This window comes from Zonotrichia leucophrys, chromosome Z (assembly GCF_028769735.1).
Source record: "Zonotrichia leucophrys gambelii isolate GWCS_2022_RI chromosome Z, RI_Zleu_2.0, whole genome shotgun sequence".
Taxonomy (NCBI): domain Eukaryota; kingdom Metazoa; phylum Chordata; class Aves; order Passeriformes; family Passerellidae; genus Zonotrichia; species Zonotrichia leucophrys.
The window spans coordinates 14,249,791-14,277,708 of NC_088200.1; the positions used below are offsets into that span (position 1 = coordinate 14,249,791).

Here is a 27,918-nt window from a genome sequence, read left to right on the forward strand (position 1 = left end):
GATGAGTGTATGCATATAAATGTGCACCAGCACATCCTACAAGAACTGAACCAAACCATGCACATTTTCTTCAGAAGAAAGCAAAAGCATTTAACGTGTAACACTCTGGTGCAAAATTAAGAATGTGTGTTTCAGTAAGATCACTTCCATGGGAGCTGTGCATTTGTACCTGGTGCTGCACATCAGTCTCTACTAAACTGGAGGGACAACATCCTTGACCAGGACTTTAAGGCCCAGTTTGGTGAGCTGTGACCATCCTGGAAAGAGGCAGCAGGCAGCTGACATGGCTAGGGCAGGCAGAATTATGAAAGCAAAGGGAAAGGTCATGCAATATATACTGTGACTGCCAGGAAAGTATTGCATTATAGCTGCTTTCTGTTGGAATGCCTCTTATTAAAAAAAACTCTCAATAAGAGAAGTAAAGTTATTTCAGCTGAGGTTTTATTTGCTTTTATTTTGCAAGCAAAAGGGCATATAAGGTTCTAGTTCCCTGTTCAGAGCATATTCCCTTCCCTTTGCCTGGCCTGCATGAAATCAAGAAGGATTTATTCTGGAGGTATGATTATTCACTGTGAACTAAACACACAAATATGAGTTAATAAAGTCCCTAGAAAAAGTGTGAGTTTTTTAAAGGAAAAAACTTGCTAATACCAAAGTATTCTAACATTCAGGACAGGACCTGGCCTGCTATCTGTTGCCTAAAGGGCTTCAGTCTTTGGGACAGTTCTACCTGCTTCAGCCAAAGCTCAGAAGTGCACAACTCCTGAGGCTGTACATGCCACACCTTAGGGACTGAATATACTTCTCTGTAGTTAGCACTTAAATATGTGACTTTGTGACATCTCAGTCCCTTCCTGAAGACAAGCCACTGTCTTAAGACAAAGCCACTTCTCTTCAAGAGAAATGCCAAAATTCTGAACCCGAAAAAATGAAAGAAACATATACTAAAAAGAGGCTTTCATTTTAGCAACCAAGAGAACAGTATTTTTGTAAATGTCTGAAGGCCACTATTTATTTTTTTCCAACCACATCTGAAGGCACCATTTCCTTTGCTTTAAAAACTCCTTCTTCTCGAGGCAGATCCTGGATAAAAAACTGCTGTTGCAATGGTGGCTGAAGGCAGAAATACACAGGTTTCTCTTCTCCTCTTCCATCAATCAACAAGGCATAGCTGAGGCTCTGAGCAACCATCCCTGTCCCGAGGTAGGCAGCATGCATTGCAGCTGCTTCCAGTGCCTGAACACTTCTTCTGGAGAGGGCAAAGCCACCCCAGACAGACCCAGAAGAGGGTAGAGGGATGCTGTAGAGCATCTGCTTAGTGACACCTCATTTTTGCAACAAGGGTGTGCATACCTTTTTTGTAGAGTGGTGTATTTTCCAGCCTCAGAAAGTGAACCCAGCATAGCTTCAGCTTTTTTTACACAGATTTGTTGCTGGGTTTGTGCCAGTGTGTTCATGTTACATCTCAAGGCACACCCTTTTTCTAACAATCTATTCTTCTTTATGTTGAAATCCGGTAAGGAAGCTTAATAAAAGCCAAACAAACAGTGTTTTAAATATTTATTTCTAAAATTCTTTATTGATTGGCTGCAATTATTCAACATTCAGAATGCTTTGGTCTGAGCAGACTTGTTTGAAATACAAACCACACCTACACCACTAAATTACACCAAAGACTTTTCTAAGTTAATTAAAATCTAAGTTCTTTGCTTTTAAAGTAAGTGTTGATTCCTCAAGAACAGAACAAACCCACTGGTGTTATCAACAATATCTGCAGATAAGTTCATCTGCCTGTTAAACTGCACACACTACCTATCAGAATGAACATTCCACTGTTGTTTGTTAGCCATGGTTCCCTGCTTAGACACCCCCCCAAAATTAACACAGAATGGAAAGGAAACACTGAAGATGAAGATTTATGACAGATCACAAGGGCGAATGTCCATGCCAAGTTCAAAGTGACTTTCCAAATTCTTGAAACACAACAATGCTCCTGGAAGGAAATGCAATGGCATTCAGAAATTCCTTTCTATCTAAGGGCAATGCCTATCATGTTTACTACTTTGTTTAAAGAAACAGACTTTTTAAAACTTCTGTGGCTTCAACTGGACACTTGACTCTCAGTAGTGAGGCTCTCCATTCAAAGCAAATATCACCAGAGCTAGAAGTCAATCAGAGATTGAACCTCCTGAAACTGAATAAAACCCATGCAAATCAGTAAAGAAAGGCAAAAATCTCTCACTTTACAAAACATAACATTCCCCCTAAGTTAGGAAGGATATAAATTATATTTTCCTGGCACAGATACTAAGAAAAGAAGATCTCAGAACTATCTCATCACATTCTGTGACATTCTCTTGTCACTGCACATTAGTAAATAGTAACTTATAGGAATCAGCTGCTCATTCTGGTAAGGTCCCATATGTCCACGCCATTACAGAAACAGCAGTCCTTTAATCTAATTATCATGAAATGTTATGTACAATTACCTCCATTGCCAAATATTGCACAGATCTTACTTGAATGTTTCACTCTTTTGTATTTGAGAGAAATTTTACACATTTAGGTTTGTAATTCAGAGTAAATCAAAACTGATAGTGGATGAACAAACTACAGTAAGCCAGATGTGACAACTTATTCTTAAATCTTGTGTGATTAATTGCTGTCTAAATAACCTCAGGTGCCTATGCCTGCATTGGAAGGGAAGGACAACAGGCATAAAGCTACATTCAATTTTGTTTCAGCAGAAAACTTTGCATCCAGGGAGGGGCTCAGAACTGGATTCCTGACCTCCCAACACTGTAGACATGTTTCTACTCTCTACTGCCACGCTGACCACTATGAGGAAGGGACCAGACATTTAAGAACTGGAGAGGATTTATGGCCTCTCACCCTTCATTGTTTTGCTTTTATTGATCAACCCAAAAGCACGAATGCAGCTGTTACAGGACAAGATTACAGGAAGAATGACACAGAAGGTCCCAGTAGTCTCTGACACAACCCAAAAGGGTAGTGAAGGATTCTATTTCCCTGTCCCTCCAGGGGATAACCTCCTTCCCCATGTGCAACTTCGAGCTCAGGATACTAACAACATACAAACTATTTTTCTAATCAGAAAAAGCTGTAGACTCTCCTGAGCACTGCAATGGTAACAAACCAAGATCATGCTGCAGTAGCAGAACAAGAAACAGAGCCCAGAAGGCCAGTGATGGACATACCTGCAGCCCCTGCTGGAAGGGCCACACATCCTGCTGGGTACATAGTGCTTTTCATTCAACGTTTTTGATGACTAGGTTCTTGTGGGGTCTTAAGGGTCTTCTGTTTGAATGGTTGCCAGGCTCTTTTCATCACTTCTGGCTACAGCTGAGAATTTTTATAGGGCCTGTGCCAGAGATTGTTTTAGCTTGTCTTTAGGAAGGGATGTGATTAAGGGTTTGTTCTTGTGGTAAACTGGTGAGAGGTCCAACAGGGAAGCCTAATGACCAACCTTATTTTTCTGGTGTCATTCCTTCTTATATGTCCAAAGCTGCATGAAAGGATTTCAGCCAAAGGCCAAGTTTACAACACATTGGACACAGCTCTGAGACAAAAACTCATCTCTCCAAGGTAGATTGTTAATGTTTGAAAATAATAGCCCAGTGAATTACTTTTTTCTTTTGCTTAGCTGTGCATTACCATATTAAATAATTTAATTTTCTTTGCCTAGATAGCAGACATCAGCTCTGTGATTTTAAGCATATCAATCAAATTGAAGACTGACAGAAAGCAATGAACTGGTCCATGACTTTTCATTATTTAAATATGTTGGTCTGTATTTCATGCAGAAAGCAAACAATTCTAAGAAACAATAAAGAGAAAAGGTCATGGAAAATAAAGTCCAGGAAGAACAGTGAGTAAAATAGTAATATAGTAAGGAGTGAATAATTTACTCTCAAAGAGTCACATGCCCATTCTGCATAACAACATATTGAGTACATCAGACCTGAAAAGTGACAGAATTTCATAAACCTCTGCTTTCAACATACTAAAGGCTTTCTGGGGAAGAGAGTTTAATCTGAGTTACAGATCTAAACCTGGGCAGTTCTGGCATTTGTTTTTTGGAGAATCTGGCACAGGCTGGAGCATGGGGAGCTGTGCAGCCCAGGGCTATGTCTTGCACTTCTATGTGGTAGTGGGGACATGGGAGTAGAGGCCACCCTGCCAGCGTCAGGCTGCTGGTCCTCAGCTCCAAAGCCTGAGGTGTGATGTGAGCCACAGAGCACAGGTGCACCATGGAACAGTCCCACGTGTGATCCTGAACTCCAGTTACTGGGGTATAGACCTCAAAAAGAGCTGCAGAATAGACATGCTTTGCTGGCTATTCCAATTTCTATTTACCAACCAGTTCACTTGCACCGATGTTAACCCAATTATATCACTCATCTTTTCCAATAGTTTGGAAAGTACCCTTATGTTATTTAAGCAGCTATTTCTTCATTATCACTAAGACGCAACTATAAAAATATTTTGTGCATTCCTGAAACACATGCTCAAAGATCTGCTCAGACTAACTGCTTCACTCTGCTTCTTCTTTAGGATTAGCAGAGATGGGGAAAATGCAGCTAGTCTGGAAAGGAAGAATGTCTGCACCTTCACAGACCCCTACTCTGAAATTAAGCTTACGAAAGTGGCAGCTGGAACACCTCCACTGATAACACTGGAGTCAACCCAGGACAGGAGCCATCCTGCAGTCTCACATGGAAACAATTGCAAAAACATGTAGGGCTGGAAATGATTATTTTATATTCAAGTGACATACTGGACCTTACCCTTGCTGCAAATTTCAGTGACCATACAGGTATTTAAAAGCAAGTATATAAGAATTTGTCTTTCAGTTGGTTTCTCTACATGTTACCAGATTTTACTTCACACTCCCTGATGAGACAATTCAAAGCTTACTAGAGATGGAGGCTTCTAATTTTATTTGTGGATTTATTAATTTAATTTTCCATAGGTTTGCCCTTCTAGACAATCATTCATTCAATATTATTTTCAATATTATTGCAAGGAGACTTATGCTTTCACAGAATACCAGATAAATCCTTCAAAATAGCGAGACAACCCCTGATTTGTTAAGAGTATTGTCTGAAACTATATTGTTCTTATTAAAAAAAAAAAAAGGCTTATGTTCATCTGTTTGATTTACCAGCAGGTGTGTGAACAGCAGAATACTTAATTTGCAAAATAAATATACCAAAGCGGAGTATACAGTAAATGGCACTACCCTACGGCACCATTTGGAGGATGGGAGTTGTGGAAAGCACCCAGCATGAAGGGGAACCACCCCTCCATCAGTCCCTAACAGGAAGCAAAGATGCTGGCAGATCCCTGTGCACCTCTGTACCAGCACCTGCACGAGCAGGAGCAGGGCAGGAGCCTCCCTCTGCTCCTGGGCCTGGAGGTGGGAGCCCTCTCAGCCCAAAGGAGAAGCAGCCAGTGGGAGGTGGAAGCCCCTCTCTGAGGAGAAGGGGTCCTGCAGCAGGCAATTCTCAGCTCTCTCTAGGCAGGGAGCTGAGGTACCTGGGTACCTTGTCTGCCTGCAGCGGGCAACAAGCTCTTGCTTATTGATCCTCCCTGCTTTGGATTTCCAACGTGAAAAAAAGTCAGAGGGAGGGTTTCAGAAGCAAAAATTAGGATTGACATGAATAAAATAGAGGAGGTAAACCACGATTGCACAGATCTCCTCTTCAGGACATCTGCTGCATTATTTTTGTCTTCTACCCTTTCTTTCTTTAGGAAGAAGATGTAGGGAGTCAGTCTGCTCCCTCCAACTAATAATTTTTCAGACTATTGAATAATTTCAAATACATTTTACAAGAAACTAACACATTACCAAACATCTCTCGCGAGGTGGAAAAAATTTAGCAGCCAACAAAGGAGATTTTTTTTAGTCCTGTCATCAAGGAAAACACTACAAGACAAGACACTCCATGTACAGCTGAGTGCTCATGTGGTGCTCAGACTAAAGACACTTTAATGAAGCACCCTCTCAAACTCAGGAAGAAAGAACTCTTATTTGTGAGAGACATGGAGCTGTCAAATTTATCTTTTCTGAGTTTGTTCAATTATTCATCCTTATTCCAGGGTGGTTGTATCTGCACAGAAAACCATGTTGAATTTTTTGTTGGCAACAATGTTCCATATGAAATATTATCAAATCTTTATGGAATTTTAGATTAAATTTTGATTTTTAAATGAAAGACATAATTTTAACAGATTTTATTGCTTGACTTTCCAAGTTCATTATAAAAAAATCCATCATTGTGTCACACAGAAAGATATAAGAACCCCAGTGAAGCAGGCACAGTCAGATGCAAGGGAAAGGATTGCAACACTGATAATTTATTATACCTAGCTCTACAGTTGTTAGATTTTTCTCACTAAAATATAATTCAGAATTATTATATTTTATTGCTGTAAAGTATGATAATAATTACAAAATGCAATAATATTTTATAGACAGGAAACCACAATCGTAAAACAAAGTAACTTTAAAACATAAGAAATAAAATATTCATATGTTTACTTCCTGACAGCATGCTGAATTTTTGCTATTGCTGCTAATCAAATGGACTCAGCTGAGCAGAATATTTGAAAAAGCACATTTCAATAATGAAACATACTGTTTGTTAACACTCCAGGTGCTGCCCATCCTTACTACTGCACAAGAATTTGTGTCAAAAAATAAAATAAAATCCTCACATCCAGCATTGTTCACCAAACAGTCAAATTTGTCAATGTACAGAAATCGAACTACCACTGACTGTGTGCTTCATTCAGGCACCATCTAACACAGCTCCTAAAAAAGCCCTGTTCCCCCACAACCTGAACCAAGGAGACACCCTGCTTTTTATAAATACTTGGTCTCATTATTTCTAGCTCATGAAGTAAAATCATGGACTCAAATCTATTAAAGTGGTAAATGTAGGGTGGTGCTGAATGCTGGAAGCATTGGCTTCAATATTGATCTCTGCCCGGGTTTGGCTCTTCCAACATGGAAGTCTGTGTAAAGCTCAAATGAAAAGAAGAAATGTGTGAAACTTAAAGTCTAGAAATTCAAGTTTCCTGGATTTGTTGACAGAAATAATGAAAGTGGAGGTAAAAGGCTTCAGAAAGCATTATTCACATGCCAGAAAACAACTGTAACAACATCATGTAAGCCAGTCACTCAGAGACATAAAAATAATCAGGAAATAGTAAATGAAAAAGAAGAAAACCAGATTCGTTACAAGTTCCAGAATATCCACAGTTGCTGACATTTCAGGGGATCGGTTAGGGACCTTGAGAGATTAAATAAGGAGTATTGATTCACTTATGTAGCTACCAGGGCCGCAGAAATAGATCCACTGAACTGAAACAATGACTGATTAATTTATATGTAGCCTTTTTAAAAGGGATCAGTGTCAGTCAATCTTAGTTTATGACAACTCCTTGGCATGTTAGGAATCTCCCTCAAAAAGGGCAGAAATTATCTTACCCTTTTTCCAAATCACAGGCATGGGGTATCTGGTAAGTTTCCATACAACCTAATGAAAAAAATGCAATTTTGCAAGCAGTTGTTTTGCTGAGAGGCTGCTTAGTCAGTCTAGTACTATGAAACTGGAGGTGCAAAATTGCATAAGGCTATAATAATATTACTGAGTAATTTTTTGGCAATTGTCTTTATTTTCACAGGTTCCCTTAAAATTTAGTCCTGAAATCAATGTCTCTTTATTCCTTACCATCTTTACTGATGGATGGACAGCAGGACACATGGAGACAAGCCTGTCCTTGCTCAGTCTTACAGGCACAGATGGCTTAGGAAACAAAAACCACAGTCCTGGAGGACTGTGCCTGAGGATTTCCTTAGGCTTCAGTAAATATTTTTGGGGACAAATCAGCGACATTGATAAAGGTGGTTCTTTTTTAATGTAACATTTAAGCAGATGCCTTTCAGTCCGTAGCGAAACACCGCAATATGTGTCCACATTGCTATCACTTTATCAAGGCTGCACAGTTTGCATGAGGGGCAGCAGTCACCTGTGGCACTCCTGCAGTTTCAGTTCGCAATTCTCCTCTACCTTTTCATGCACAGCTGGGGGTTTTTCTGCTTTGGTATTTGCTCTAGGGCAATTCCTGATACCTCCTTAGTCTTCAGCAATTCTTCTTGACTCTTTCGGCAGCACCCAGCTGGTAAACTTCTACTGTTTCTACACAGTGTGTGAGGATCTCAGGATACTTTAGGAGCTTCTCCAACTCAGAAACCTTCAGAGCCCTGCCAAGCTCATACAGCAGCATGTACTTTGGGAGAGGCAGAGTGTACAGTGTGTCCCATAGGAACAGGCACTTGAGTGTCCTATCTCTGCATTACAGTTTGCAAAATACATGCAATAAAAATTATTGTAATAAAAGGAGTATTAGCAGTTTAAGGCCTGAGATAAATGCAGACATTTTCCTTTATTTGTGTTTGTTAATTGCTAACTTTGTGCTGGCTAACATACAGAAGAGCAATGTGTGGCTGTCTAAAGACAAGACTCAGACCCTCGCAGAGCTGGTTTCCTATGCTACTTTCCCCCAAAGGAGATGGCCAGGCCATCCCCAAACAATGCCTCAAGAATCAGTGAATGAGGCAGATAGACTCAGCCTTTGGACAAGGGTCAGCACTCTCTTCACACAATTTTTTCAACAATCCATATTATAAATGAAGGTGAAGAAATACTGTGCATCTCCTTGAGATGAATTGGGAAAAGGTCAAATCCTTGAGTCCCCAGTCAGTTCTCAGACAGAAATTTCCCTGGAAATGTCAATCGCTTGGACTAAGTATCAGCTACTGACTCAAACACAGCATCATTTGGCATTTGTGGTGTTCTGAGAGTTAAAACAAGTGATAATTAGTCACTTTCATTGTTACTTCCAAATATTTTCCAAAATTAATATTGTAGTGATTCCAAAACAAGAGAAGGACAGCTTACTTAGATGAAAGCATAATATAAAATAGTACCAATTAGGCAAATATAACCCTGACTTTTTGCTGCACTGGATATTAAATGTAATACAGTAAATCTGCTCACTCCATTTCCTCTATTAGTAATAACGGCAAATACAATACCCTCATTTCCTCATTGCTGATGACAGCATTGCTGGGCTCTTTTGACTGTAACTCTTCTTCAACATGTGTGCAGCAAAATGAACCTCATATTCAGCTGAAAACAGATCTCAAAAAATGTTTTTGAAAAAATAATTTTGAATCAAGGCACTGACAAATCAGGTTAGTGTGATAATAAGTCCCGCTCTGTTACCCTCCCCAATAACAAGAAAAAACAGTTTGAAATCTGTCTACAACAAATATGAAAAGCAATCAAATGTAAGCTTGCAATATTATGAACTGAGTCAGTAAGAATGCCTTCACCCTCTAAGCAGATTATCCTGTGTATGGAACCACTACTGAACATTGCTTCAGAGACAGCACACCAGAAACACAAATGCATTTCTCTCCCAGGCAGGGGCAGCACTTGGGTTGGTTTCTTACACAACTTTTCAGTTTACCTACTTGCTTATTTGTTCTTAACAGCAGTGTGACAGAACAGTCTCCCAGGGCACCAATCAAGTCCCTGTTAAAATGTTGTCACCAAGTGGAAGAAAAGGCCAAGACAATTTCCCAGCTTCCATGGAGTCATCTCTGTACATTATGTGTTAAACTATCCCTCTCCAAGAAGATTCACCTTCAAGCCTCAGAAGTAAATCTTGAAGAAAGAAACACTTTGTGCCTAGACTAGATCAAGCAGAAATTAATTTTGTTTCATAAAAACCTAACAACAATGCCATAGGATGGTCACATGTTGTTATTTCATAATACAAGTCATTAAGTTGCATGCCATGCCTCTGGCAATACTCCCAGTTCAGGGAAGAATGAATGTAATTGACCTGCAAAGCACATCCTGATTTCAATCCAACCATCAGTCCTTGCCTGCCTTCACTGTATTTATAAGATACAATGCAAACAAACAACAGATTCTCCCCTTATTTAATTCCTCCTCTGTCTGACACTCTGCTTTGTTATACAGGGTTTATTGTGTGTGTGAGGCATGTTTTATTATGAAAGTCCTTTTTAGAAATATTGCTAGAACCTCTTTATTCTGCAGTCTAACACAACCACTATCAAAGCAGTGTCTATGCTATCTCAAGAGGCTATGAGCCTGTAAAAAGGGGAATGGCCAAAGTGGACCACACCTGCAGGGAATACAGGACAAAATCATAATCCTTAGCAAATTCCTTGTGTTATAGTATCAAGCATTGGTCTTCAGCAACAACCACATAGTTGAAGACATACTGAATCTGGCCTAAACCTGCAAGTTTCTAAAGTTCCTTGACAGAAGAATTTTACATTTCCCCTTCTTTCCCCATCAGAAAAGCAATGGCTGGTGGGTAGTCTTAGATCAGAACAGTGGCTCTTCCTTAACTTCCTCCTTATGGATAAAAACACTTATGCCAGGAACAGACTCAGAAAGCCACTCTCTACTGCCAGAGAGAAGATGGAAAACACTCAGGATTCATCAGTGAAGGGTAGAAACCTTCAGGTACAAATGTACAAAGGTACAAATGCCTCTTCCATTGAAAAGAAAATCCTTTGCAAAATCTTCTAAAGAGAGGAAGCCAAGTCCTTCAATATCCTCAATCAAGCATAGTACTTTTCTTCCTACATAGAGTATCCTCAAATTTTGCTACTATTTTAGACAAGTCTTTTTCCTCTGTTGTAATATCTAGGCATCCCTGCCATTCTCTTCTGTTAATTTTGACTTCATTTTCTACAGAACTGAGCTCCGTGTTTCTTCCCAATTCTTATCCTTTTTTGTGGTGTGCCTTTTTAGGCTTTGTTAAGTATATATTGATAATGTAACACATTCACCTAGTTCAAAATTTTAGAAACCTGTTACAATTACACCTCGAGTAAGTTCACCTTGTAGCTGGTGGCCAAAACTAAAATACATTTGTTGTCTCTGTCTCCAGCAAGAACTAACTCAATGACTGTATAGAAAAAAGAAGGAAACCTCTGCATAATCTTTGTCTCTTGTACACTTTTCTTTGAATGCCAAACTCCCCAGATATCTAAATCAATTCTCTAGAGTCTTATCCTGCCTTTAGAAGTCTGATTAGCTCATTTGGCCTAAGCAGTAATTGTCAGACACACTAGTAACTCAGATGTTGTAAATGTGCTTGCAAGCTGCACATCCGTGTGTAGGTTCTTACCTACTAACACACAGTTCATTATTGGACAGATCAAAATTCTCTGAAATGAATAGAAACTTTCAATCTAGATTTTCTCTCTCAAACCTGCAAGCTGCTTAAGCGCCCTCAGGCTTTGCCACCACACCTGACAGTTCAGCATGCTCCCTGTGAATTTAAGATGATAAGGATCTGAACAGCAGTGCAGATCTATAATGAAGCTTGAAGCGGTAGAAAACTTAAATTAAAAAATAGAAATGGAGAGAGTCCCACATATAACTTCAGGAAAATATTCCTATCTAGACAAGAGAATGGGCCATCTAAGAAAACAAATTACTGTAAAATTTGATGGAAAATTAATTTAGAGACTGATGGATGAGCTCAAAACTAAATATTGTATGTATGCTAGTAGCTACCCTAAATACAAAAATCTAAACTTTAAACTTAATTTCAAATTTAAATATATTGAAAAGAATAATTTAACCCCCAAGCAGAAAGTATTCCTTTTACACTAATATAGAATAGGTAAGAAGGAACAACATTATTTTTAGTGACAAATATAAGATTTTAAAATTACACATTAAAAAAAAATCAGTATAATTTTATAAAGTTTAATCACCTAAAAAATAGATTAGTGTTCTTCTCCTAAAGAAGTGTAGAATATTCCTTTTGTGACCAATCTTTCAAGGACTACTTGGATACCAAAACATCAATAACTCATTCTTCACTTCAGTGAAGATCTGGCCTCATCTGCATGCAGAAATTCTCTCACTACAAAACAACAACAACAACAACAAACCCAAAAAAGCAAAAAACCATAAACTGCTACTAGAATAAATGTGCAAGAAGACCACACTGCATGTAACTTGTTACCTGAGAGGAGAGAAATTACAATAGTGTTCCAAGAAAGACTGCCTTCAAATGCCTCCTCTTTAGGCATGAAACTCATTCATGGAATCATGAGATTCCATCTCATCTCCCTGTGTGTCAGATAGCAACAAAACCTCTCCACTTGTTTTGAACAGCACAGCAGAAGAACTGAAGGGATGAGCATTGGTTTGACCTAGTTTTGCATAAGCATTTTATCTTATGAATGAAGCTCTCTCCCAGCTTGAAGAACAGCTAGAGAATAATGGAAAAAGGAAAAATGCAGAAGAGAGAAAAAAAAAGTAATGTGTTCCCTCTAAGGGCAAATACAGTCACTGTCTGGAACTCCAGATCAAATGTAAACAGAAGAAAGGAAAATTGTGAAAAAAGACAAAATTAATGTGGTGGTCTACACGACAGTACTGATTTTGTTATTTTCTCTGATCTTGGAATTATAGATGTCTGATATACTTATGATAGTTTGTGACATGAAGATTCAGATTAATCTTCTGCGTGGTACTCTGCTTGCTTGATTAATTCTTGGTAAGCCAGTTATAGCTGGGCATACAGGTATTCAAGTATTACAAAAGCCTGAAAAAGCCTGAAAAAGACAGACCTAAAATTTACTGATTGACTAATCTTTATTGATTAGTCTGTAATTTAGTCCATTTGTTGCTTTAACAATTTCAAAGGAAATGAAATAAAAAAAGCATATGTGCTTTTAAAAGCCCACTCTACACTTATTAAATTCTTTATAAGTGTCTCATAAAAACCTTTGCTATATGAAGACATAACACCTCCCCCTTAATGACCCACTGCAAGGACAGATCCATGGCTACAGCAACAGCCCTGAACAGAGGCCTTATAAAACATTTAGCTCAAGAGAGATCAGCAAAAGAAAGGCTGGATGCTGCTTTTTCAAAGAGCAATTTATAAAAATCACATAGTTCAAAAAGCCTGTGTGGTGCCAGAAGGGTACTCATTGGCATTGCCTATTGTACAAATTGTACAAATATTTAGTTTAAAGAATGATCTATGGATACATTTCCTTTTATTTTGAAGAGATTATTCTGCTGCAGCAGCATTTTCTGGTTCCTAACAATAGCTCCTGTCCTGCTCACAAACACCATTCTGTCAAGTTTATAGCCCCAATCTATCAGAGTACTCCTGCAGGGCTGCAAAGATCCCAAGCTGGGAACTGCCACTTCCACAGCTTTTCCAGCTTTGGCTTAGATATTTGGTGTCAAGTGTAAGGGCAGAAGAGAATACAGCTCATCCTAGTTAGGGATCTACTACAAGGAACCATAGAAATCCTAATTAATGCTTATATAAAAATCAGCTTTTTAATTTTCATGGATCACTGTTCCATTGATTTCAGCCAAGCTATTATGGCTCACAGAAACTGAAGATTTTTCTTTTGTTTCTGGCTTTAGAATAAAGAGCTTAAACACTGTCTGAAATATATTTCAGCAGAACTTAATAATCTTTTTTTTGTAAAACAATGTTAAATAATGTAGAGCCATTTTAACTAGGGCACTTAAACAGAAAGAAAAAATTAGTAATGAAATAATAATCTGAGCCAATTTTAAAAGTTTATGCAAATGCATTATGTTGTGCTGTAAAATACATAATTTAGATTTCTTTGGATGAGAGTGACACAGTAGACATCAGATCATTCAGAAGGGACCATGAAGTGAACATTCATGGCCTTGCAGTATGTGCAGTTAGTGTTGTGAACACCAGTTCTCACATCTTATTTAGTGTAAACAGGCTCACACTAATAATACCAGCAGGGGCTTTTCACACTGAGGTATTTTGTGATCATCCCAGGCAAATGTGCCCAGGTTGCCCTGCTCCTTCTGATGAACAGAATTACTGCTGTAACCAATAATGTTCTTATCTCTGGATACCTTCTGCAGAGGCCAGTAATCCCCACCAGTCCTTTTCTGAGGACAGCTCCTTTGACACTGGATTTCCATGGATGGCCTGTATAGAACCTGTCTCACCACTAATATCCCTTAAATGAGCCCTGCAGGCTGACCTCTCCTTTCTCTTGTCCCCTCTCTTCTGTACTGGAAGTGAACAGTACCAACACTTACAGGGGACATTGGGCAAATTATTTTCTTAAGTATTGCCCCAGCATCTCATTGCTGGTTTGGAAAACATCTGGTGTACTCCAAACACTGATTTCACTCTGTGAAATCAGATGGAAGAGCCACAAGTGACTAAGAAGCACAGAAAATGTACAGAAATGCTGTATGTAGACATTAGAAGCCTCAAGAATCTCTATGCTTTTAACTAATAGAATGTGAAATTATTATATAAAAAAATCCAATGTTTGAAAAGCACAAAACATAAAGAGGAAGAAGGTACATTAGAAATTGCACAAACTACTGGTAAAAATTATTTTTCTGTTCTCTCTCAACAGTACTGTCACTGTGATTGAAGTGCAATTCTTCAAAGTGATTACCTTAAAAATTATCAGTATGGAATTAATTGTCAGAGAAAACCTGTGCACACTGCCTCTTTCACACACAAATATTTATTGAGCCACCACGGATGAAAGATCAGGTGCTGAGCATGATATGCCAGATAATACTCACAGAAACTGCCTCCAGGATTTGTTTGACAGCATCAGCAGCATCTCTTTCACTGTAATACCCCTTTTCCACAATCCTACAGAAAAAAACCCAACACAATTAAGAACCAAGGTTAATAAACAGTGAAAGTAGATGCTTCTTTTCAAAAATGAGATAGCAAGCAATCAAATTTAAATATGACCAGGACAGTAGAGTGTCCCCAAGAGACTAGAAAATAGCCCTTTTGCAATTTAAGTTACCCTTGATTTCCAATTAGATGAAATGCAGGAGGTAAGATATCAACTGGATAAGATGCTTATACTATACACAGACATTTAATTAGAAGTTTTTGAAACTTTCTGACATGCAAGGAATCTGAATTACTGAAAGACAAAACTATTCAACATTTAGGAACTGGTTTTTCACTTTTATATTTAACTTAGCCCCTCTTCCCCAGTTAGTTAGTTAGTTAGTTAGACAGACAGACAGATAGATAGATAGTAAGCTATAAAACAAAAGCACTATGCTATGCACACACAGAATTATTCAAGGAAAAAGTTAGTGTAAAACTTTACTAGTTTCAAATTATTCTTCAAGTGTGATGGGCTGAACTGTCTCTTTTCCCTCAGTAGAAAACTAGGGATGCTATATGCAGAGAAACGCAGGTTTTTTACAACTAAAGCTACTTTTTTCTTTCGGAAAAGCTACTTTTCCTTACAGAGTCAGCAGTAGACACAGGTTTGCATAATGATGTACAAGCAGTTAATAAAAGAAGGATCTATCATTGAGATATCCTAATATTATATTTAAGACACTCAACAGTCTTTTTACTAATGTTTTTAACTGAGCATAGTATTTGTGAACTACAATAATCGTCCCTCAGAGAGTTACCTTAAAGGTCATATTTTTGATCTGAAGTCCTGATATTTTTAGTGTATTAATTTTTCAAAGCCGAAGAAAACATAGAGAGATGTTGTCTAGGAACAGAGCCTGTGGTGCCTGCAAGACATTCTATAAAATGATGTTCTGCAAGCAGAAAGGCATTTTTATAAAACAATATCCTAAAGTCCCCATGAAGCAGAACAGCAAGGAACCTTTAATGTCTGGGGTCACTGAAAAGGCCTTCTGCCCCAAGATCCATAAAAAGGCTGTGCTGGTGGCAGGAAGGCTATGCTCCTTTCTCCCCACTACTCCTGCTCTGCACTTTTTATCACTTCCTTTCACTGAAATGACAATTTAATGCTGAGTTATCATCAATGCAGCTCCTCACAGCTTCACAAAACTGACAGGAAAGGTGTGAGTAACTACATGGAAAAGCATTACTTTATACTCATTAGAGCATCAAGTGATTAGAAGTAAGAAACAATGCAGAGACAGCACTCCACCAGAAACAGAGGCAACACACTGTGGGAAGCCAGGGATATTCCCAATCAGCTGCCATCACTTGACCTTTACATCACTGTGCTCACAGAGAACTGAGTCTATTTTTGTGGCAGCAACAACAGCAAATAATTCCCTTGTCAAACCACGACACCCCCTTAATCACATCTTCTATTTCATCATTATTTCTTTGCTGCATAATTCTTGGTATTATTTCTAGAAGCTTGTTTGGTTTGGGTTCTTTGGGTTTTTTGGCAACCCTTTAGCTGTCATGCCATATGCACTGCTTTAATAACACCTTTGCTTTTTTTTGTGCCTTCAGCCTTTCTCCTATTTTGGTAATCTGTTTACACCATTAGGGAGAGTTTTACTGGAACTTATCACCATAAGGGGAAAACAAAGCAAATCTTACTCACTGAGACATAATAGTAGGCCTTTACCCTGAAGTATAGGAAAGAGGTTACAAAAACCTAAAAGTCATGCCATAAAATGCTACATTGTGCTTGAAGGCTAGATTACTCCTTGGCCATTTCAGGCTGAATTATCCTCTTGTGTTAGATTACATTATTAGACCTGAGGCCCATTAATGCTCTTGCATTCATTGCTCCAAATACACTGGCTTTGCTTCCTCCTCCTTTTTGATTCAAATGAAGTATTTAGTGTCAGCCAGATGTGCTGGCCTGTAGCATCCACCCTGCCCCACACACTGAGTCCCCCAAGTGCAGGATAACCTTGTGCACCTGACTTCAGAAATGCTTGATGCAGGTTCTAAGGCTTAAATAGTATTTAGAATAGTCTGTTTTTTCCAATATATCTCAGAATAAGATCACAGAAATATGAAGTAATGCTGTTACAATTCAATTTAAGTTTCTCCTTAATTAAAAAAAAAAATAAATCTCTATTTTCAGTGTTGTAGCTCAGTCTTTTTTCTATCTTTTTGAAACACATAAACCAGGGGAATGAAAAAAACCCAAACCTTAAAGGCAGTCTACAGCTTTGTATTTTCCTCCACTCATCAAAATCAAAGAAAACAGGAGCTTCCTGTAAATGCCCAGCCAATGTTTATTATCTGACCACTGGAAACAAGGGAAAAATCAAAGAGACACTCAAGGCTGCCCTCTTCACCTCAAGATGAGTCCACGCTGACTTAGACAATATATGCTGGTACAGATAGCAGGCTGCTCTCATTATTTATATTGAACACACAGCAGAGAAAACACAAAGACCTTGCAGATGAAGCCTTGTAATTTACACTTGAAAATAAATAAGTGTGATGAAGTGTGGGCCCATATTTCTGAAAGCAATAAGAGACAATTGTAGAAATATTCTGCAATGCACTGGACCCATATGCCAATGCTACAGGTGAATAATATGCACTGGCCAATTACAGATTATGTCATACAGAGTTACTTTCCAGTTTTCCAGAAGTCTAGAATTCAGACTTATTGAGAATAGAAACTTTCCTCTTAATTAATGAAAAACCTAATATTCTGTGACAGCAATAAATGAAAAAAGACATATCCCTTTTTAAAGATGAAAATTTATTTCTAAGGGTACTCTGCTTTAGAACTAAAACCTGGCTATTAGGCAGTAAGGAGGAATAGTGAAAGAAGATTATCCTGTAGTTTAGGTTATATAGTAAATCTGGGGGATCATCTGCACATTTACTTTTCACATCCTCCCTGTGACAGTTTACATAAGACAAATGGTAGGTGTGCCAGCAAGACTCCTACCTGAGACCAATGAGTCTTCTTTAAAAGGATTTTTCGAATTCAGCCTGCAGATTAACAATTACTCATTGCCTTTTTTCTATAAGAGGAAGGAAACATGCAGAAATATCTTATTTCACTATTACTGAAGCAAACCCCAACTATTTATACCTAGTTTATAGGAGATCTTTGACAAAATCATGGGTGAAGGAAGATTAAGCCTTTGCTGAGAGGACAGAAAGATAGGAACAGCAGCAATAAGGAGCTAATTAAATATTTTCTTTGATATGCAAATGAATGATCCAGGTAGGCCAAAAGGGTGCTGGAGAAAAACCGTGAGGAAGACAGCAGGGAACTGCTGGAAACCAGAAAAAGTGCTTGGAAAAACACTTAATTTGGTGCCGCAGGCATTCAGGAAATTTAAGATGCAACTTCAAAATAGAAACATTCTAGATGGAGCAAAAATGCAATGCCTGATTGTGTAAGATCCCTTTTTCATGGTTCTGCACACACATTTGTTGAAATATGCTGATCCATTGTTTACACTTTCATATGTCAAGACACACATTTAGCAGAATGGCTACTAGATGGACAGCAAGCCAAAGATCTCCCAAAGCACCACCTGACTCAATCTTGTCTTTCCAAGCACATGTCATCATATTTGAGACAAATCTGCCTCCTTCTAAATAGAGGAGCAGGGAAATAATTCCCAGAGCCCCTATTCACCGCCCTCTCCCAGCACCAGCAGAGATGCAAATGTCCCTTGGGAGCAGCCCATGGGTGAGACACGGTGCTGAGACACATCCCTGCCTGCCTGCAGGGCCTGGGCACCCCACAGAAATCTGTGTTATCTTGCTCTTTCAGCTGCTGCTGCTGCCCGGAGGTGGAAGAGCCTTGCCAGGTAATGGGGATATAACAGATTTAGCAGTGAGAAAACCACACCAGCATCACACTGCCCAGCAAGCAAATGGAAATGGCATAATGTGTTTCTGGGGAGGCATACAGTTGATATTTTGGCAGCTTCCATCATCAAACACATGTATGTGTTCAAGTGTTTCATAATTTGCAGTAATCCTTGCCAGATTCCACTGGCCTTTTCAGCATTTCCTTTCCTTGTGAGCACTGGAAGTTTTCTTGCAGTATGAATTCTTTAGTTTTGCAGACAGCTTTCAGTGTAGCCTCATTACCATGGAATTGCAGCTCTTGCTAATTTTTTTATAATATTTCCATGTCGCATGTCTTTATGAGGGTCTGCAGATACATAAACTGCTACCAGCATTCACCCCATCCCTGCAGCACCCAGTGTAATATGGGAAGACCATGCAATGGATTTTACTCCTTTTGGGGCATTCTTCCTGCTCCTGGGCTTTAATTCACTGTATCTGTGGGAAGCCACAGAAAGCATTGGGCCATCCCAGTAAAGAGAGGGAGGTAGTGGCCACACCTGCTCTGCAGAAATTTTGTTACTGGTAGGGGAAAAAAAAGGAAGAGTGCAGTCCAGCTAATCTAAACACATGGGGCCTGAAAATCAAGGAGGAAAGAGATGGGGAATCCTAATGGATAATTTTAGAATCCATTTTCAGAGGAGTATTAAAATTATATTGGCATACAATTTTACACTTGGCTAGGACATGTTTCTGGGGATTAATGACAAGTACATCAGGCAAGTGAAAATAATCAGTCTCCTAAAGGAACAAACAAGTGAACATTTCATCAGAGAAGGACAGGATGAGGTTTGGGGTTTGATTTTTCAACGAGTAACAAAACAGGGGGCGAGCTATTTCCAAGTCCAGCAAGAGAAACAGATCTTGCACAACTGCACTGGTAGAAAAAGAAATCAAAACCACCCAGGAACCTGCTTTGAGCAAGGAGAAGACTCATCCAATGCCAGAGGATGCTAGACTGGGCTAGTCACTGGCAGGACACACCTCATTGTCAGCATGGGAATTTAAGGCACAGTCAGCCTTAAATTCCTGCTGTTATAGAGACAGCTCTCAGCTGAGAGTGAGGAAGAGTGAACACCCTTCCCCTCGCCACAGAACCACTCCAGGCCTCTCACTGAAACTTCCACCTGAGACCACTGTCCCTGAGACCAAAGCTTCTTTCTGTTTTATTTTTCATCAGTATTGGAATTGGTACAATCAATACAAAACATTGTTTTGCTTTTCTTAAGCACTCTTGGTATTTGCCTTGTAGACCATCTTTTATAACTACTGTTATAAAAAAACCACCCATCACTCTTTCTAGGGTAATTTTCATTCTGCCTCTAGCTGGCTTTTACCCAAAACCCTTGTACCACATCTTAGCTGTGTCATGCTACTTCATCTGCAGTCTCAGGCAAGACGCTGCCTGAGATACAAACAAGTTCTATTCCAATGCCAGTATGTCCTAACCATTTTAAAAATTGTTTGATTCTATATTATAAATGCTAATTTATCTAAAATGCTTTGGTTGTCATGGAGACTTTTTCTGCAACCACTCAATTCTTATGCAAATTATTGTACTCAATTAAAATGAAATTAGAAGATTTCTGCAAGATAAAGTGAGACTAAAAATTAGCAGAAACAGGAAAAGAAAATGACATCACTCTATTCAATTGCAAAATGGTTTCCACAAGGGACACTTTCTCAATGAATGATTCACAGATCTATTAGTTCTTGTCTGTATTGAGGTGATTGTAATTCCTAGTTGCATTTGTTTAGTTAAAAAAAAGGTTTCCCGCATAAATATGTATGCATTTTCCATACTACAAAACTGAGGAATAATAAATGTTTTTAAAAGTAGCTCTGCAGAATCTCCCTTATTCTACAACCATGTTCATATTCCAGAGCAGACTAGCTGTTACTGTCTCTAATGGTTCAAACTGCCTGTCAGTCATCTGAAAAAAGATAATGGGAAATACTGACCTGGGTTTGGATCTGATTTCCTGAGAAACAAACTATAAGTTTTTCTTCAATTCTGTGTTTGGAAATGAAATTCAGCACTGCAGTCATTCAAGAAAACTGTTTTCCCTCCATTGTTATTAAGCAAGACTCACTCTCTGATAAATGAGGCATGCAGGAGAGCTTAGAGAAAGATTACATATTTCTCATAGCTCATACTAGGATTTGTTTCCCCCTCTTTAACTTTCTACTTCCAACTCAGAACCCACTGAATTAGACAAGTTCACCTTTCAGGAGGATGATCACAGAAGATATTTTAAATTTAGTTTATTTATTATTAAATAACAGTCTTTGCTGCTGGAAGTTGTGAAGCCACAGTGCTGACAACCTGGCTGCAAGCTTCCCTCAGAAGTTCCTGTGTCAGGGGCTGTGTGAGGCAAGGCAGCACAGGGAGCTACTGGAGCACGTCACAGCTCCTGCCTGCTGAGAGTGCTGAAAGGGAATCCCTGAAAGCTTGCAGAGGCAGAAGAGGCAGTGGCCTGGGGAGGGGAAAAGAGCTCCACTGAAGGCACCAACGAAGCTGCCTGACAACAACTGCTGAGGCTTTCATCGGGTTTCTCTGAGTAGCTAAGGGCCCCAGGATATGGGAAAGATGTGGGCACGCAGAGGACTTTCGATAGACTGTAACTGAAACATAGAAAACATAATGGGACAAAAGATTGCGGGGCAAATTAAATAGTCTTTCACAATGCTCTGCTGCATGAGAGCTTTCTATGAATAATTTAAAGAATAAAGTAATCACATTCTCTCTAGCTACTTGGGACAACTTACAAAGGGCTTTCCCAATTTCCAGAGTGACAGAAAATTAGGCACTGATCACCAAAAAAAAAGGTGTAAAGGCATTACTACAATTCTGTATGAAGAACAAAATACCAAATTACATTGGAAGGACCATAAAGGAGCATTAATGCACGTCTTTATTCTGAAATTACTCGGGTTTATAATTTCTGAAGATAAATTCAAGAGAAACTAAATGAGCTACTAGGATATCAAAGAGCACGTTTATCAGAGCTCTGTTTCTTGACTCCAGCTTCAGAGAACAGGCATAGATGGTGTCGTCAAGTCACAACCTCTTTCTATTTTTGCCAGTCCTGAGTGAGGGATCCCATGAAGCAGGGAGTCCAAAGGACTTCTCTGACCCCTGTTCAGAAGACAGACAGACTGCCATGACATAATGAGGCCAGGGCACTGAAGCAAACAGAAGGTGCTAATCTGACACTAGCTCATAAAAGACTCCCACTTTAGTGACTGATTAATTCCTTGAATATTTTTGACCTCCCTTAGAAATTTTAATTTCCAAAAGCAAACAAAAAGGTGCCCCTAACACCTGGGAAACTTTGCTATATTTTCTCCATAAGAAGCAATCATTCCCACACCTCTTAAAAAGGCAAGTTATTTAGAACAATGATATTTAATTAATATTAATTAAATATTAACAATTAATATTTTTGTTAATGTATACTATATAAAAGGAGAGAATATGAATTTGAACCTAGAGTTCACAGGAAATTACATGAAATTTGAAATGGAACTGAGTCAAGAGACTGTCAGCTGCAAGTGCTACTTTTAGACATTGTTTAGTGCACTTAATAATAACATGAAAGAATAAACAGAAAACCCTATGGTCAAGATGCCGAAGTAAAAACAAGAATGTATGGATTGACATTTTTATCTCAAGTGGTAAAACCAAAACCTATTCTTAGCAATCTGCAGGTATTCTGATAAAAAGAAGTTAAAGTAGAGTTGACTTTTTTTGAAGACATTCATATTTGAAAAAGATATATAAACTGGTGATTCAGCTGGAAGACAATAGATATGAATAAAATTTGATTGCAAAAAATCCCAACTTGAACAAAAGGTAGCCCATAGAAGACAAGATATCAGATTGTGCTTTTGGACTTAATGTTGCTGGGACACTCAGAGCCTTGTCAGAAGATTTTCCCTTGGGGCTCTGTCAAAACACTGCCAGTTTAAATGCACTTCAATGATGCCTGTCTGTTTTAGACGTGCAGGAATGAGAGAGGAGAGGCAAGCAAATGTGAGAAGTATTTCCCAGCACTAGACTGGAGATGCAGCACCTATAAAGAACTTTAATACCAGTTAATTTAGACCTACTACATTTTTCTCTCTGTCCTGGTAAATTTCTCCATTGGTCTGCCATTCTCTTTGTCATTCTTTGCCACAAGCTCCTTGTCACTCCTTACTTGCTGGGTTGGCAAAAAATATGATGCACATTATCAATAAATATTCTAATTTACACGAACATCTCCAGTTTTGAGTTTGTATTTGGAGTGGTATGTAGGGTATGACCCACAATGTGATTTATGAAGTCTGAGAAACAGTTTTCTTTTTAAAAATACAGCCCGAATCAATCTGATTTGAACTGTATTAACTCAGGTGTCAAACTGATACATTCACTTGAATTTATCTCTCCTTAGGTAACACAACTGAAAAATTGTCATAATGACAGTTCATTTTAGCAATAATGTGGATGATTTGACAGTACTATTAAATATGGTGAAGGAAATGAATAATTTCATTATCCAGAACTTTTAGTTAGAATGGCATGAAACCAACAATGCTAACAACAATGTTTCTAGAGGACTAATTGGATCTTGGGTATTTATATAATCATCTTCATGATACGAGGGATGTTTGCATGGAAGAACTTACTCTTCTGCAGCTCAAATACTATTCAGAAGAAGAATGGACATCTGGGATGGGAGAAAACCGGAGCAATAAAAAAATTGATATTAAAAATAGCAGCATGTTACAAGATTTAGCAGTAACAGTGATGAAGATGTTTGCAGCCAGGAGAGCAGCACTGCTTGTTTAACAGGCCCAGCTGTGTCATTTGCTGATAGTTGATTAGAAAGAGGGAGAAGAGTAACTCCTCCCGAGCACGAAAGCTGCCTTGTTGTCTGTGTATGGGCAGTGGTCTACAAATAAGGCACACAAGGTATTGCACACCCTGGAGGTGGTGCCAGGCCACACTGGTGTCCTGCTTGTCCACACAGTGTCTTACCTTGAGGACAATCATGGGGTGGATCTCAAACCTGGTCTTGGCTGTCGCCCCACATCTGACACAGCTCCTCTGCTCAGGAGGAGATCTCCAGGTCATTATCTTTCTGTGCTTGTATGAGTCTCTGCAATGGGACTCATACAAGCACAGAAAAAGGCGTGCACAAGGTCTCTCTGTCAGTCAGGACATTTCCTTCATGCACAATAAAAAGATGTAAGGACTGAAAATACTATGCATGAGAGGGGAGTCAGCTCTAAGGCAGAAAGCTAAATTTATCCTCTCTAAAACTCAGAGGGCAGCCATTGTACAGAACAATGCAAGTTTTAATCCTTTAGCTCAGCTGAGAAAGGAGAAACAGCTAGTGTTAATTGGAGTCACTAGTGCAAAACATCTTGGCTGCATACTTCTGCTTAATTATTTTTAGTGTAAGGTTGAAGAGTGAAGTAATACTCCTAGCTTAAGAGCTGAAAATAATTTAATATGGTTTCTTGTTTCATTGCTTGTCGGGTCTTTTTCCAAATCACAGACGTCTGTATTTGCAAAGTTTCCAGTTCTGTTGTACATGGGGCAAAGGAGGATGCAGATCTCCACAATATTGGTGCTCATCTACAGCATCACAAGGGGGCTCTGCAATTCTACTGAGTGACTTTGTTTCTGGTCAGAATGCCAGACAACTGATCATAGCTGACCAAACTATTGGATCAAGCATCCAATCTTTTTGAAAAGATCAATCTGACAGTTCAAATCCCATAGTCACTACTGAGTATAGCTTACAGAATGTTTAAACTGTCAGTATATTAAATCCTGGTTTAATCAAATAATGTGGTTCCCCATCCTGGATCCCATGAAATCTTTTCAGTTCTCCTACCACACAGATGGTTGCTGCTCAGGAACCAAGAGCTTCACTGGGTTTTTTGTGTTTTGCCTTTGCAAGATCTCATGAAAGACTCCTGTAGAGTATCCAGCCTTCCTGAGAATGCCCTAATCTGAAACCCATGTGGATATATAAAGGGTGACATGAAAAGTAAGGCACTTTGACCAGGGTTGTCTCCAGCTCAGGACTGGGGCCTCACTGGTACTTTAACTTGCAGCATGTCTCTCCTCATTCCTTTGCCTCAGTACTGAGAGAGTAATCATCAGTCTTCTGTAGAACTTAGGATGACACAGGAGCAGTTGCTTTTGTTGTTGTTGTTCAGAAATAGCTCTAGTCAAGGTTGAAGGTATGACCACGGCATAAAAAAAGTATGCTTTTGTTTTTTCAAGCGGAAGATACTTTCAGAATGAATATTTGATGTGTATTTTTGTAATATTCCTCTATGATACTAAACTTTAATTACAGAACAAGGAATATCAAATAACCTGTCCTTACGTGAGTTTGAAATCACTAACACCAGTCAGTTAATTCATTTACTCAAGCCAGTATAAAATGTTTTACTCATCATCTCTTGCTCTAAAAAATCCAAATCCCTACCAATAAAATATCATCCCAACACTATTACAGAATCATCTCACTTTATGCATATGCATTTCAGAAGCATGAGCAGACTCATGAGCAAAACCTTCTGAACTCAACAGCTGTCTTGAAGAGCCCTTGTAGCAAAACCACGTTTGATAAACGCAGTTAATACCAAAGAGAATTTCTTTCCTGTCAGTCTGCTTATAAAATTTTTATTTGACATAACTATCCTCCTAGCAGGCTGATTGCCACCTACTCTGTTTTATGATGACCTCTCAAGGAGATTTTTCCAGTTTTTCCCATCTTTTGTCCACTCTAACACATTTGATGCTATGTGCCTGCTGAGCACCTTTCTTCAACACTTACTGGCTAATTTCTCCATTTTCAACTAATTTTTTCCCCCCAAAAGTTTCATGGTAGTTACATTTCCAAAGGCACTTTTAGGATATTTGCTGCAGATATTTATTCATGTGAATTACTCATATGCTGCTAAAATAATTCCAATAATTACTAACACAGGGTTTACATACAGAGGAGAAATTTGAACTCTAACATCCTTGGGGAAGGAAGGTACTGGAAGAGGTATGTACAGGTAACTTACCTGTCAAATAGTTCTCCACCAGTGACGAGTTCCAGAACAAGACTGATTTCTGTAGGGGTCTCAAATATCTCCTTCAGTTTTATCTGGTAAAAGAATACAAAAGTATTTCTTTTGCTTATTTGTCTTCTTGCAGAGCACTTCTGAAGGTTAACAGTAGAACACAGAACACAGCTGGGAAAGTTACCTTGTTCTCTCCCAATTTTTTTTCCTTTTTTTTACTCTTTTGGTTATTCTCATACCTCTGTGACTTCTGTGAAATACAGGAGTTCAGGAGGCCATCTGCCATGCTCTCAGAGAAACCAAAAAGTAAGACCTTTTGGTCTTTAAGTCTCCCAGGACTGAAAACACCAATTTCTACTTTCATTTGCAGAAATTTTTTCACATAGTTCTCACTCAGCTCTGTAAGAACATCATTGTTTTATCTTAAAATGGAAATATAACTTAACAGATGTTCATAAAAAAGCTGCTAGCATGCCCACTAAGAGAACCCAGACCTTTAATCCAGGTCTGTACAGGTCATCCTGTACAACCACAACAGTCTTTCACAAACAGATGAAGTATTAAGAAAAAGAAGGAAACAAATGTGGAGTGGAGTAAGTTGGCTAAACTTACAATGTTGGGATGCGAAAGGCGAAGGAGAACTCCAATCTCAGTGCGGACAATTTTCTTGTCTACCTGGTTAAAAGCGGGGAGGGAAAAAGGGAAAAAATTATTTCCATGTTCAGCACAGAAACTTCTGGATGAATCACAGGATGCTATGTGTGAATAGCATTTCCAGATCTCCCAGAAGAGTAAGGTAATGTGAGACACGAGTCAAGCACACCGGAAAGAGAAATTTTCGATTAATACAAGATGGGTACTATAACAGGGAAATGTCCACACCCAGGAAAACTATTACAAATATACACATGAGTCACACAAGAAGTACAATATAGGAAAGATATCTGAAGAAGGTGAGAAAATTCCTGGTTTTACTCAGGTTCTGACCTTGTCTATTGCAACTTATGTTTGCTGAGTTTATGCAACTTTCTTTTGACACACTGTCCAGCAGGTATGCTGGAAAAGGTTTCTGCATGAAGGATGTGCTTGTCAAAGCAGTGTAACTTACTGCTTAGAGCAAAAAAGTGGTGCAAATACCTCCAAATACCTCCAGCCACAGAGTATAAGGTTTAACCTCAATTTGCTTCAACTATCTCTGACAGAATGATCTATTAATTCAAATTACTGGTTAAACCACTGAGAAGATTACCCCTTCCCTTTTCAAACTGCAGTCTTCAACAATCACAACTTATGTTCTTGGGGGTCATCAGTCATTTCTCACAAGAAGCATGGAGCTAGGGAGTATTTTGTTTAGGAAAGAAAACTGCAGCTCTCTTGGAACTAGAATGCTTAAGCAAGCAAGAATGGAAAATGTTTGTAAGCAAATTTTGAATGCTTTTATGTTTCTAAGGCAATTAATACACTTATGAGGAAACTACCTGATTTGCAAATATTCTCTCAAACCCTAGAGAAGTCCTACATTGATGACTCAGGGGGTTCAGAAATTTATGAGTCAGCAAGTCATTGTGGTTCAAAGTTGATGACATATATGGCATCAAGCAGAACATTTTAAGAGGGACTTGGGCTGGTGTTTTTTTGGGTGGTGTTTTTTTTTTCCTCATGGAAGCTTTTTTTCTAAGTCAAGTTTTGGTTTTGGCTTTTTACATCAGATGGGAAATGAATGGCAGTCATAATATATAAACCTTTAAAGAGGACATAAAATTGCCTTCCAATTCTTAGTGAAGAAGACACATCTGAAGACACATTTTATCACCTGAGAGAGCTACTCCTCAGTAATTTTTTTTTTTTCTAACATCAACAAAATCCAAGTATCCATTACCTTCAGAACTACTGGATAGGCAGAATTTGATTCTCCCCTTGTGTCAATCAGCTTAGTAATGCCACAGTGGTGTAAATGAGTAGAGAACTACAGTCCTCAGGGCTTTCTTAAAACTTACTGACATTCAATCTCTTCCAGAGCCTCTGCCAGGAGGCAAAATGAAGCAAGAAAAACCAACTTTGGACAAACTCAGTGCACATAAGAAGGAAAAGAAATCAAACATTGAAGAGGAATGAAATGTT

General features: G+C 38.8%; 1 protein-coding gene across 3 annotated transcripts in view; it reads right to left on the reverse strand.

The window, feature by feature from the left end:
• Positions 1-27,918, reverse strand: part of CAMK4 (calcium/calmodulin dependent protein kinase IV) — a 137,475-nt gene that overhangs the window by 30,784 nt on the left and 78,773 nt on the right. For 2 of the 3 annotated variants that reach the window (XM_064735446.1, XM_064735447.1), the window contains 3 exons: positions 26,410-26,472; positions 25,798-25,880; positions 14,712-14,784 (listed from right to left, as the gene is read on the reverse strand). In XM_064735446.1, the coding sequence (XP_064591516.1) occupies positions 14,712-14,784; positions 25,798-25,880; positions 26,410-26,472 (219 nt within the window). The remainder of the gene's footprint in view (positions 1-14,711; positions 14,785-25,797; positions 25,881-26,409; positions 26,473-27,918) is intronic. The other variant, XM_064735448.1, reaches the window with a different exon arrangement.